The sequence below is a fragment of the Gracilinanus agilis genome, chromosome 2 (assembly GCF_016433145.1).
Source record: "Gracilinanus agilis isolate LMUSP501 chromosome 2, AgileGrace, whole genome shotgun sequence".
NCBI lineage: Eukaryota > Metazoa > Chordata > Mammalia > Didelphimorphia > Didelphidae > Gracilinanus > Gracilinanus agilis.
Genome location: NC_058131.1, coordinates 722,919,049 through 722,932,960, shown reverse-complemented (window position 1 = coordinate 722,932,960; position 13,912 = coordinate 722,919,049). Strand labels below are relative to the sequence as shown.

The 13,912-nt window shown below is 51.3% G+C and overlaps 2 protein-coding genes across 2 annotated transcripts in view; one reads left to right on the top strand and one right to left on the bottom strand.

Annotated features, from left to right (window-relative positions):
- The window catches only part of DOCK1 (dedicator of cytokinesis 1), a 424,653-nt gene that overhangs the window by 263,408 nt on the left and 147,333 nt on the right, over nt 1-13,912 (bottom strand). The window lies entirely within an intron of this gene.
- Nucleotides 1-13,912, top strand: part of INSYN2A (inhibitory synaptic factor 2A) — a 36,885-nt gene that overhangs the window by 8,463 nt on the left and 14,510 nt on the right. Inside the window, exon 2 of the mRNA XM_044659243.1 lies at nt 7,938-8,009. Within this exon, the coding sequence (XP_044515178.1) occupies nt 7,938-8,009 (72 nt within the window). The remainder of the gene's footprint in view (nt 1-7,937; nt 8,010-13,912) is intronic.

Sequence of the window (13,912 nt, the reverse complement as noted above, 5' to 3'; positions counted from 1 at the left end):
AGGAAAAATTCTCAGCAGCAACAAAGGTGTTTCAAAGCCAAGACCTCTGTCCAATTCGCTGTCGAGGAGCATTTTCCCTTGAAAAAGCAGACAGCATTGGACTTGATCCTGGCTTGATCAGGCATGCTTTAGACTGATTATGGAGATACCTGTTGCCAAAACCAACCCCTTAATTTGAGCTCAAAACCTTCAGCTGCTTTCCTGAAAATGGCCCGACTGAAAGGAGTCTTCCAGAGACGTTCTGATTTACCTTCCAGTAGGTTGTTCTACACCTTTCCCAGGAACCTGGAAAGCTCTTTCCAGAGAAATCCAGCCCAGCCCAGCAGAGGGGACATGAGGATGGATAAGCAGAATCTGACTGATGTGAGATCTCTGCCATTCGTCTTCTGTATCTGGATGCCCTAAATGAATGAGAGGAACGGACCATCCGCACTTCTAGTTCTTCAGCTCTGAGTCTCTACCAACAAACACACATCCGGAATCCATGCGCCCAGCATTGGGCCGGGCAGGTATAGGAAACAGAAAGCAAAAGCGAAAGGCTCCTAGCCCTTAAGGAGTGTAATGAGGAAACTCGGCCTTTAAATGGATTGTGATGACGGAACCAAAGAATAAATAGTCAGGGGCCTCAGAAACTAATCCTACCCGAAATTCTACAGCAAAAGAAACAGGGATAACAAATCATCCATTCTTTCCTTGAACAAGTCCAAGCAGCAGGAACCCACTACATCCCAGCGTCTCCCATCTCACGCTGGAACATACTCATCATGAGGAAATTCCCCTCCCGTTAGGTCTACATTGGCTCCTCTCAAGCTGCCATTCTGAGAAAATGATGTATCTGCAGTTCTTTTGAATACTGTTTGTTCATATGCCTTTCTCCTAATCCATTGGCAGGTGGACCGTGGTCTTATATCTTTGCATTAGTTCCCAATAAGTATTAACTATCAGATACAGGATGCAAAAAAAAAAAAAAATGATAGCTTCCCTTTTCCTAGTTGCATTGATTTTGTTTGTGCTAAAAATTATCCCAATTGATAGCTTCCCTTTTCCTAGTTGCATTGATTTTGTTTGTGCTAAAAATTATCCCAATTGATAGCTTCCCTTTTTCTAGTTGTATTGATTTTGCTTGTGCTAAAAGCTTTTCTATTTCACGGAATCAGATTTATTGACTTTATCTTTTGTGATGACCTGTCTTTTGGCCTGATTAAGAATTCTTCCCCTAGCCAGAATGGAGAAAGACACACCTGAGTTGGTTCTGTCTCAGTCTGTTTGTCTGCGTCACACACACACACACACACACACACACACACACACACACACACACACACACAAGGTTCGAGGAATAACAGACAAGATAAAGAGAAAAGCCAGTGATAAGGGAAGACAGGAAATAGAAAAGACAGTTGGGGGAACAGAGCCCCAAGTCTCCGTCCCCTCCCTGCAAGGACTCGAGGTCAAGTGGAATCGCGCTCCACTTTTAAAATTCTAAGAGTTTGTGCCTCCCTTTGGCTATGGCAGGGGAGCGCCGGGTCCTGCCCGCTTCCTGGTGCTCACATTTTGTTCTTGCCATTTCCAGAGTCCCTCATTTCCCCACCAGGCACCTGCAGCATGGCTGCTATTTCTTTGCTCTTTAGCAGATCATTTTCCAATGGTTTTCTCTTAAAGCCGATCCTTTTCAGTCTTAACTATAAACTAGCAGCTATTTTTCTCCCCTTTTACACATAAGAATAGCTAAGACAATGGTCAGAAAGAGGAATGCCAATGATTTCTCATCAGCATTTTCCAGTAGAACTATTTCCTGAAACATTTCTCTTCCTCCTTCCTTTTCACACCTGCTCTGTGGGGTCTCCCCTGCTTTCTCCCTCCTCCCCCCCAGGCCCTGGATTCCTACACAAGCACTTTCCCAATCCCCCCTACAGTGGGTGACGTAAGGGCCCCTCACAAAGTTACTCGACTATTTTATTTATATAGACGCTGCCCTTGCTCGTGGAATGTAGACTCCTGCGAGGGCGAGGACTCTGGCCGGTGTTTGTAAGCCCAGGGGCCTGCACATTTCAGGGCTGGCTAGAGAACTCCCTGCGAGGAAATGGCCTCTACAAGGCCGCCCGGCCTCCCTGTCTCCTGCCACCTCTGCCCTCGAAAGGTCTTCTACACCTTCTTCCTGTGCGGAACGCTACAACAGGCTTCCAATCCCCCCAACGCACTCGGAGGCCAAGGGAAGAAAGCATTCACTCCTCCAACCACCAGACCCTCCAGATGTCCTTTTCTTGCAGAGAAAAGGAACAATTCAGGGAACGGAATTTCTGTTCTCTTAAATTGGGAGAGGTTGGCCCAAGGGCAGCCATTCTCAGCGAGTTTCCTAATCTGCAAGAATAAGGTTCAGGCCGTGTTGGAAACTGTAGCCCTATCAGAGAAATCGTTCTCCTTCCTGTGTTGAAGATGGCAGATAAAAGGGATTCCCCACCCTTAAAGGGCAAGAGCCTCCCTGCTGCTCTCAAGCTGTGCATCTCGTGGGGTCTGAGGGGGCCTCAGGATCAAACTGGTCAATCCATCGATAAACATTTAGGAAGCCCCGGCGAGGGGCCAGGCCTGGGCTGAGCTCCGGGAATCAGCAAAGAGGCGAAAGCCTGTCTCTGTCCTCCAAGAGGTCACAACATCTCAGGAAGAGCTTCCGGGCTTAGGAGCGGAGGCTGGACAGGACGAGGGAGCCTCCCCAGAAAAGGCACTGAAGAGGCCCTCGAGGCAGAAGTTCCTTTCTGACAAAGAGACACTGACTGACCGCAGGGCAGCTGAAGGAGACTCGGTGAGGCTGCCGCCTCCAGCACAAGGGAAACCAGGCTCACAGGACCTGGGTTCAAACCCAGGCACAGCTCTGCCCTTAATATGCTGCAAGAAGCCCCAGGCAAAGCACAAGGCCTCGGGTTACCTTCCTCGGGAAAGCAGAGGAGCTGACCCACACTTACTCGGGCCACCCCGGCCAGGACACCATCCAATGGATACGATTTTAGCTCCTCTTTAGGTCGTCACGAGAGGCCTTCAAAAGGACGCTGGAGAGAGTAATGAATTCCAAGTACGTCATTTTACAAATAATGAAAGCGGTCCAGAGAAGGAAGGAGGATTGGCCCAAATCACTTGGGGAGCTGGAATCCGGAAAAAAGGATTCGAATCCAGGCCTCTGCTGGAATGAGCTCTCACATGATCATTTTGATTCTTTACATTTATCACTGCCTTCGAGGCCTACAAAAGGGTAATGAAATCAGGCGCGTAGACGATTCTTGTCACGATTTCCTTCCTTTGTTCATCAGGAGGCGCTGAGACCTTAGTGCACAACGTCCACCACAGGACAGAAAGAAAGAAAACCGTCCCGTGGATTTCTGAGGCCAGACTCGCAGCCTCTGAAATGAAGCGCCTCCGGGAAGCTCTGCCTCCTCGGAAGAGATGCTCGGAACGGAACAGGCGGGACGGGTACGGCCTCTGCGCAAGTTCGACTTCCGAACGGCGGCTCAGGAGCGGCCCTGCCTCCCGACGTCCAGAAGGAGGCCCCACGGCGCTAGAGGGCTAAGAGGAGGCGTCCTTAACGCACGTCCCGAGAAACAAGCGGGGGCCGAGGTCTGGGAGGGGTAAAGCCAAAAAGAACCCCAGCTTCCGTGGGAAAAAAAGCCAGCTCGGGTTGGGAATCCAGTCACAGGAGCTTCTCTAAAAAATACATCAAAGAACATCATAAATAAAAGATGAAAAGTTTCCATCGCTATTTACCATCCGCAATGCCAGGAAGACAAGAAACGATGGGTGTCAAACAAAGAGCCCCCTGCAAGGAGAGGCGCGTCCCGGGGAGGGCAGGCAGCCATCCAGTTGAGTCCATTTACGTTTGTATCTGCCGGGGCAATGCCAGGGAATGCCAGGGAACGCCGCAGAATGCCAGGGAATGCCAGGGAACGCCATGGAACGCCAGGGAATGCCGGGGAACGCCACGGAATGCCAGGGAATGCCAGGGAACGCCGTGGAATGCCAGGGAACGCCGCAGAATGCCAGGGAATGCCAGGGAACGCCATGGAACGCCAGGGAATGCCGGGGAACGCCACGGAATGCCAGGGAATGCCAGGGAACGCCGTGGAATGCCAGGGAACGCCGCAGAATGCCAGGGAATGCCGCGGAATGCCAGGGAATGCCAGGGAATGCCGCGGAATGCCAGGGAATGCCAGGGAACGCCGTGGAATGCCAGGGAATGCCAGGGAACGCCTCAGAATGCCAGGGAATGCCAGGGAACGCCGCAGAATGCCAGGGAATGCCGTGGAATGCCGTGGAATGCCAGGGAACGCTGCAGAATGCCAGGGAATGCCAGGGAACGCCGTGGAATGCCAGGGAACGCCAGGGAACGCCGGAGAACGCTGGGGAACACCGGGGAATGCCAGGGAACGCCGGGGAATGCCGGGGAACACCAGTCTACCAGATTTCCACCAGGCTTCATTTTGAATGAAGGCCGGACGAAGACTCGTTTCTCTTCCGAGAAAACAAATAAATCAACTTGGTCCTTGTGAAAAGCTGGTCGGACGCTTCTCCGGGGAGGGAGATGCCGTGTTCATGCCTGACATCCACTTTACACCCCGAGCCCCTTCCACACATCAGGAAACCATAAAGATGCACCCCAAGCTGGAGGCCCAGCTCTGCAGAACTTCACCAATATGGCGCCAGGAAGACCCGGGCCAGAAACATAGCCCGTCCACATTTTTCTTCTACCACATTCCTTCCCTTTGTGAAAGAAGGAAGAGACAAGGAAGCTGAGGTGGCTGGGAAGAGATGCTGAGAGGAAGCAGGGAGGGAGATAGGGGAGAAGGAGGCAGGGAAAGGGGGAAGCCAGCCACGGCCCAACTACCTGCTCTGGAACTGGTGAGAAGGCGGCTCATCAACTTTAATGGGTTACTCCGGCCGCACAGGCGGTTGGGAGAATAACCGTTATTTTCATGCCTGCTTTTTAGTCTTGGTAATGAAAAGACAAACAATAAAAGCCTCCCAAATAGCCAGGGGCTGCCCAAAATGACAGCTCTGACCCCTTCTGAGGGGCTTTTGGAAGCATAAAAGTTAATCTGTCAAAACTGTCTTAGAGAGTTGTCTAAAAGGAATGTGCTCCTCGAGCGCCTTCCCAATCCAAGATGGAGGGGAGGCCAGAGTTGTTGCCCCAAGAACATGGTCCAGGACAAAGCAAAGACAGCAGGGAGACTGTCCAGCCTCCCCGGAGGCAGGCGGCCCGCAGGGGCTCATCGGAAGGGCTCTGGAATTGCAGAGTGGAAGGCAGGGAGGGCCAAGCTGATCTCGAGCACCGGAAGTGCCTTCTCCTTGTCGTGGCTGCTACGTGGGACCTAAGCTTTGCTCCCTGCCCGAGACCCCGGGCTGGACTGAAACCAGGCGTTAAAGGGACCGTCAGGAGCAGCTGGAGGATTTTATACAGCTTTAGGCACATCATCCTCTGGGATTCTCCCGGCCACTCTGGGACACGAAGCTCCGTGCACTCACTCGCCCACCCAGGACGAGGTTCAGGGCAGGATCCACGTCCCTTCGGACATCCAGGAAGTCTCTGGCATTCCCCAAACCAAACTTCTCAGGGGCTGCGCCGTCATCCTCCTCCCTCTTACCCAGACGGCGGCCACGGGCCACGCGAGCGCTGGGTAGGACCCAATCTCAGTCGTCCTTCCTGGTTTACCAGCTGTTCCATCAGGGAACTAAGAGAAGACAGGGAGGAGGAAGAGGCAAGGAAAGGACTTCTAATGTGGTAGAGGATGACGTGGCTGGGCACACCAGGAGAAAAAAAGAGGTTGGGGGAAAAAAGCTCATCCTCATCAAGAAACATTTATTAAGAGGAGGCAGCTGGGTAGCTCAGTGGATGGAGAGTCAGACCTAGAGACGGGAGGTCCTAGGTTCAAATCTAGCCTCAGACACTTCCCAGCTGTGTGACCCTGGGCAAGTCACTTGACCCCCATGGCCCACCCTAACCACTCTTTTGCCTTGGAGCCAATAGACAGTATTGACTCCAAGATGGAAGGTGAGGGTTAAAAAAAAAAAAAACATTTATTAAGCACCAACAGTATGCCAGGAGTTGTGCCTAATAAGACAAGCCCTGCCCATCAAAGAGTTCATGTTCTATCCCAGAAAAAATGGGAACAGCTACCATTTAGACAGTCTTTAAAGCCTAGAAAGTACTTCAGACACCCTCTCACCATTGTTGTTCTGATGATAAAATAAGGAAATATATGGGAAATGTTTTACAACCTCTAATGTGCCGTAGAAATGTAAGCAACTATTACTGTAGTAGCGGTATGATAAAGGCGCACTTTGAATGGGGAAACTGAGGCACTAAAAGGTTTAATGCTCTCCTGTGTTCACACATCTCTTATATATTAGATATAGGGTGAAACCTAAGCCTTTCCTAACTCAACTTCAGCACGCTCTCTAGTCAATTGTTCTGAGGCATTTGATCATCTTAGTAGTTTCCAGGAAGTTGCTGTTATTGTCCTTCAGTCACTTCAGTGGTGTCTGACTCTGTGACCCCATTGGGGGTTCTCTTGGCAGAGATCCTGGAGTGGCTCCTTCTCGAGCTCATTGGACAGATGAGGAAACTGAGGCAAACAGGGTGAAGTGACTTGCCCACGGTCACCCAGAGAGTAAGTGTCTGAGGTTGGATTTGCCCTGAGTCCAGGCCCCATGTCCTGTCTTACTGCTCAGATCACAAAATTTCCAACACGGTGCGTGATCTGAAGAGCCGAAATGAAGGCGAAATCCTAGAAAGAGAGAAGGAGCTAAACAGCCTCCTTTCCCCAACGGTGGCAACTGCAAGATGAGGGGATGGAAATGAGGACCCGAAGGAGGCATCTTGTTGGCAAAACACAGCGCTGAGAGACTCTCACAATTTATGGTTTTCATTTCCTTTTTATACTACGTCGGAACAAAGAGATGAAACGAGTCTGTGATCTTGGGTGGGGATAAATGAAGACACCCAGAATTTTTTCGTTTGGTGCACTTAATGCTCTTTGCCCTGGAGAGCCTGGCTTTGAAGGGGCTTCCTGGGCCCAGGTCTCCCCGGGCAAAGCCCTTCACTCTTCATGGCTGTGTGGGGCAGAGATAAGGTAAGGATCCTGGCAGCCAGGCGGGCAGATGGCTGACATTTCTGCAGGTGTCTGATGGCAGAGCCCCAGGGGCCCACTGACATGAAAGAGGAGAGCCTGGGAAGGCCTTCTTGGGTTCTGCTCCAGGATCCCCAGCAGGGCCGGAGGGCGTTGATGCAGAGCTGGGCCGGAGCCCTGTGGGTGCCCAGCTTATCGCTGCCCGGCCAGACGTCGCCCAGTGCCCTTTCTGAAGCTGTCTGGGACACAAAGGGAAAAGGGCAGGGAATGTTGTCTCACAAATAGCCCCGAGGTGGATGGGAACAACTGCCTTCCAGAAAGAGGGAGCCAAAGAGCAGGCAGAGCAGGGGACACACAGGCCCATCCGCTGCCCGTGTCTGCAAAGCCCTCACGGGCCGGCACAGTGGAGAGAAATCGGAGAAAAAGCCAGGCCCCAAGAAGAGGAGGCCATCCCCGGACGCCCAACAGGCCAAAGTCAGGCCCCTCTGCCTGCTGCCCACCCATTCCCGGGGCCTGGCAGGAGGCCCAGAGTCAAGTCCAGAAACTGTGGCAGCCCCTGGGGGAGCCCCATCACTGTGGAGGGAGGCCACGTTGCCCTGACAACTCCTGCTGGCACTAAATTAAACTGAGATCTTTTCCTTGCTGAACGCGTCCTACCTCAGGACAAGGAGCACAGGCTCAGGGCCGGAGGGAAAGCCCAAGCCCAACACACTCTGTTATGGCACAAACGGCGAGGATGGCCAGGTTTGAGGGCAGTGAGGCAGGGGGAGGATGCCAGGCCAGGCACGGGCCACCCCTCACACACTGCCCTTCTTGTCTTTGCAGGCTTTCCTACAGGACTGGCCAGGACACAGCCAACTGTGCAACGTGCAGGAACAGCGCCTGCATCATCTATAGGTAAGTCAGCCCCCACCGTTCCTAGACACGAGTGAGCGTGGTGGCTCAGGTGGAGGGTTTTCTATTTGCTCTTGGAGACGAAGGGGTGCCACGGAGGTTCCTTAGATGAGGGTGGAGGGACGGGTGGACAGGCCGGCCCTCTGCTTTGGAACATCCTAAGGAATGTTTTCATTCAATCAGTTCAACAGACGGCACCAACGTCCGGGGCCGTCGCTAAGTCTGGGTTCCCTGGTGCCTGCCGTCTTGGCCTTCCGTAATGAGGAGGCCGGACCGGACTGGATGGTGTGGGAGGCTCTTCCATTCAGCGGCCCTGGGATCCCTAATCCACTGACCTCCACCTTTAGTCACAGGAGGAGGTATCAGAGCACCATCAAATCACTGGAAAATGCCCCAAAGGAAGTGGGCGGGGCCCCTTTCTGCCTCTCCTCAGAAGGTCAGGGGGCTCCCCTCATGGGAGGCTTCAAGAAGAGGCTGAATGACCGTCTGTCAGGCAGAGAGGATCTTGGGGATGGCTGGACTCCACACAGGGTTGCAGAGATTCCATGAACTCATCCTCTGAGCAAAAGTGAAGCTAGGAGAGTGCCAGTCAAAGGGGCAGAGCCCAGTGTTGGGGCTGCTCGAGCCCAGCTTTGCGGCTGCTCCCACAATTGGGTTTCTTTTAGCCTTTGGGCTTGGAATCAACACTAAGCACTTCCTTGCTTCCAGGGCCGAGGGGCCTAAGTGACCAACCCACAGTCACACAGCCAGGAGTGTCTGGAGGCCAGACCCTGAGACCCCTGAGATAGCTCACTGCCCCTTCTGTTTGTCTTTTCCAAGGCCTTATCACTGGTCCAGTAAATAATCCCAAGGCGTGTCTTGTAGGGATGTCATGGGCGCTTTGTTGACCTTGTTATGGTCATGTGAACAAGACGCCCATGGAAGGAAGCCTAACTTGGGACTAGCAGACTGATCTCAAGGAGAGAAGGAGAGGAAAGGCAAAGAGGCAGATCTTGGAGGGTTTCTGGCAAAGCGAAGCTGCCCTGCCGACCCCCCGCTATAAATAATCGGAGCAGTTGCAACCTCGAGCCCAGGCTGCCTTTGATGAGGCAAAATTCTGATGAGTCATCCAGCTTTGGCTGTTCTCATATACATCTTCTATAAAATGTATCCACAGAGAAGCCCACTAATATGGAAAGGCCCAATCCCCATCGAGGGGGTGGATGTTTCTGGCCCAGAAAAGGTTGCCGACATCCTTTTCCCAGACCATCATTCAAGTGTCCGTCCACAAGGGCCGCACCTCGCACTCGACACTGCATTGGAACAGCAGCCCTTGTACCAGCCTTGGGCATGCATGCTCATTTGGTCATTGTGACAGAGAGAGAGAGAGAGAGACAGAGAGAGAGAGAGACAGACAGAGAGAGAGAGACAGACAGAGAGACAGAGAGAGAGACAGACAGAGAGAGAGAGATTGAGAGACAGACAGAGAGAGAGAGACAGAGAGAGAGAGAGAGAGAGAGGGAGAACAAATGTCAGGACGGAAAGCCCCAAGTCAAACCACTTCTGTGAGGAGCTGCTAGGCCAAGAGAATTCTTCTTTCCAATTACTTGGGCCATGTGAGATCACAGCGAGCCAGAAACACATTCATAAGCAGATAGAAAATGACTAAGAGGGGCAGCTGGGTAGCTCAGTGGATGGAGAGTCAGGCCTAGAGACGGGAGGTCCTAGGTTCAAATCCAGCCTCAGACACGTCCCAGCTGTGTGACCCTGGACAAGTCACTTGACCCCCATTGCCCACCCTTACCACTCTTCCACCTAGGAGCCAATACACAGAAGTTAAGGGTTTAAAAAAAAATGACTAAGAAAATGGTCAGTCATCTCAAAAGACCAGATTGGTCAAATGGATCAAATCACTCTTCTAGGTTAGAATGGAAAAAGTGGCAACAGCTGAAGAGACTCTAGATAAATATCAATGTGTGTGTGTGTGTGTGTGTGTGTGTGTGTGTGTGTGTGTGTGTGTGTGTGTGTGTGTGTGTGTGTGTGTTTGGGGGAGGAGTTGGAGCTGGGAAGAAGCAGGGACAGAGAGGAGGCAGCAGGGGCAGAATGCACCAGAGGCCTCATTTGAGCTCACAGCCTTCCCCAGTGCCGGAGAGCCTCTTTCCGTAGTATCTGGCTGGACCGAAGGATGGGATGGGCCAAAGCTAGGCGGAAGCTTTGGGGTGCCCAATGGCCCGTCTCTTCCTCAAAGCTGAACAGGAGAGCCCATGAGAGCAGACTCGGTCCACAGCCTGCAGTTCCTTAGGCCTGTTTGCTGCCCAGAAAGCCTGGCACCAGAGGGCTCACTCCCGGACGGCCCTGAGGCTGCAGGGACTTGACCAGATCCAGCTTGATCTGGAGACTATTTTTCATTCGAGTCAGAAGCACCTTCCAGAGGAGCCCTCAGAGCAGTGTTTTCATGGAAGGAGGATGTGTGCGAGCTGGAAGAGATGCATCAAGCTCCAAGTGTGGCTGCCTGCAGCCTCCTAAGGCTTGGAGCCTTTCTCCCAGCCAGCATCAAGCCCATCTCCATGAAAGCCTGCTCCCTCCTTTCCAGAGAGGCCCCATGGGATCCCCAAAGGGCGATGTGTTGCTTCAAGCGTGAGAGGCAGAGTCGGGTCATTTCCCAACAGACACTGAGAGGACTGGGGCAAAGGAGGGATAGACTCGGGTTCAAATCCCAGCCCTCCCGACTTCTTAGCCACCTATGTTTGGGCAAGCCGTCTCTCTGGGTTCTGATTGGCTCCATTATAAAAGGATGTCGATTGAGAGATGCCTGAACGCTCAGTCCACGCCATTTGGGTCCTGCCTGCTGGTTAAATTGAATTAAGGTGAGTTGCAATGATGGGCCCCTGAGAGCCTTCCAAACTTGAGGCCTCTCTCTGGCCTTTGGAATCTCTCTTTGGCTTTAAATCAGTAACTGTTTAGCTGAGGGCTGGATGCCGTGACTGTCAAGGTCTCGACCATTCCCAGAATCCTTAGAGGTGTAGCCATGAAAGAAAGGAAGGCTGAAATGGAAAACCCAAAGAAATCAGAGAAACCGAAACGAACACAAGCAAATATTCAGAGGTAGGAGGGGCCTAAGAGGCCACTAGGTCAAGATGGGTAAACTGAGGCTTAAAATGATTGAGAGACTTCAGGTATTTCCCGATGAAATAAATTCATTTTCCTCATACAGAAGTGATTGAAAGGAAGCTTGACTAAATAGCCTGAAGCATTTGGGGGGCTGACAACTAGCAAAGCCCAAGGAAGACCAGGAAAAAGAGGAATCTGGAAATAGTGGAGAGGATTTTCCCCTTTTTTTCTCAAGATGGTACACCTCAGTGTCATCCGGCTCAGTTGTTAAATCCTAATTAAAGATCATCCCAGCATGAAAGAAGATGGAGAGATGGAAGCTTAAGTTTTTTCTTGGTGAAACTTGCTCTCCCCTCCCCTCCCCCTTGGCTTACCATCCACACAGCTGTCAAAACAGGCTCTAATTATTTCAGAAAATATTTCGAGGCTCCATCACTAATAGGCTCTCTGCACAGGGGAGGCCGAACACTTCTGCCCCCCACCTTCCCGACGCCTCGCTTCGTAAGACTGTCTGATGAGTCACCCCATTGACGAGGCGCCTTTTGTCCGGTTTACAGGGACGAGCCTGGCCGCTTACTGCTTTGTCCCCTGCACAGAGAGTAGGGAAACCTGAGGAAGGGCGTTAGGAGGCCCATTTCCACGAAAACCCTGGCGGTGCCCCCTGACTTAGAACGATTTGGGATGAAGGAAACCATTTCCAAAATGATTCTTGGGGACCTGAATTCACAGAAGAAGTGTCTTTCCCAAAAGGAAGGCCCGTCTGCACCTTCCTGCTCTGGTATCTGGCAGGACAGACATCTGGCTTCATGGGAAATACTGTGGCCAGTTTTTAATGAGTCTTGAAGACAGAAAGGATTGTCTGTTTGCAGGATTATCTGTGGCCTTATTTTTTTTTAATTTTTATTTAAACCCTCCCCTTCCATCTTGTAGTCAATACTGTGTATTGGCTCCCAGGCAGAAGAGCAGTAAGAGTAGGCCATGGGGGTCAAGTGACTTGCCCAGGGTCACGCAGCTGGGAAGTGTCTGAGGCCAGATTTGAACTCAGGACCTCCCTCTCTAGGCCTGGCTCTCCATCCACTGAGCTACCCAGCTGTCCCCCTATCTGTGGCCTTAAAATCCACTCAGAGAACATTGATTAAACCCCACTGTTGACGCTTTTTCTTCCTCGTTAGAACACAGGCTTCTGGAGGGCAGGGGTTCTGTTTGTTGGCATTTAGCAGCAGGGGGTGAGCATTAAAAGCTGACCTCCCTACGGGGCACTAAAGAGCTCCACGCTGGGAGCTCACGCCAGAAATGAGGCAGCAGCTGTCCTCCAGGGGCTTACATTGTGCCGGGGAAGGAAACGACACGCACAGTCTCCAAGTCCCTCCTCTCTACTCTTAGGATTCTCTGAAGGAACAGGATGCCCGCACCCCGGGCCACCCAAAACGGCTTTAACCCGGGCCAACATGGCGGGCAGCTTCCCGAGACTCGGGGAGGCCCAGCGGGCGTGGAGACCCCCTCTCGGTGGCTCTCTGCCCCCAGCAGCCACTAAGCTAGGCTCACAACGAACGGTGCCGGGTGCCTAAAGAGGCTAAAGCCTGACAGCCGGCTGGGCAGAGGAGACTCCGGGTGCCACCCAGTCCCATGGGGCCCCTGCATGGCCCTTCTCCCCTTCCGCAGGAAAAATCACCCTCCTTGGGGCTACTTGGCAAATGTTCCGAGAGCCTGGCCCAGGCGGTCATTTTCCAGGCTTCCCTGTCCAGTGGCCCGTGCAGAGAAGGCCAAAGCCTTGTGGGAACGTCAGCCCAATCAGTGAAAGCGAAAAGTCCAACTTGTCCCACTGCTTATGTTTAAACAGGTTTGTTTTCAGGTTGTAGTTACATATTTATTTTTCTATTTATATTCTATTTATTATATAGAAATATAGATAGATATAGAGAATATATATATATATATAGATATAGAGAATATATATATATATATATATATATATAAATATATATATAAAGATATATATATATCTTTAAAAACCCTTCTCTTCTGTGGACTGGCTCCAAGGCAGAAGAGCCGTTAAGGGTGAGGAAATGGGGGTCAAGTGACTTTCCCAGGGTCACCCAGCTAGGAAGTGTCTGAGGCAGGATTTGAACCCAGGACCTCTAGTCTNAGAAAGAAAGAAAGAAAGAAAGAAAGAAAGAAAGAAAGAAAGAAAGAAAGAAAGAAAGAAAGAAAGAAAGAAAGAAAGAAAGAAAGAAAGAAAGAAAGACACTCCAAAGTTCTCTCCTCCCTGGGGTCATAACCATCTGATTTCTGATTTTCAGCCTTCCAAGCAGGGTAGGAGCTTTGGCAGCATGTTTATTCTAATATCACCTCAAAAAAACTCCGATTCGGGCATCAGGCTATCTTCCCCAGATCCACTGTTCGGTATATCAGGTGAAAGCCAAATTAGGGGACAAACTATGTACCCATTGAAACTGGGTGTCTTGGCAGCATTTTTAGGCTCGTGGCAAAACAAAACAATATATGCTGAATTTCAAGACAGTTGGTGGCCATTAAATATTTAATTTCATGAGAAAATAAATGGAATTCATTTAAAAAATAAATGTCAAATTGTTCTTAAGAGTTAAATATGGGGTTCATATTGCCACCACAAAACGTGGGTTCGGAATAGATGAAATCCCTTTAGTCAGGGGAGTCTCTGATAGAGAAGTCATAAGCGGTGAGGATAATGGTTATTAACTTGGGCACATCCTAGGCCCGAAGCCAGGAAAAGGCTTCTTCAGTGGAGGCCAGAACATGTACCCATTGAGGAGACACGCAGTGGCCATCTGCCTGTT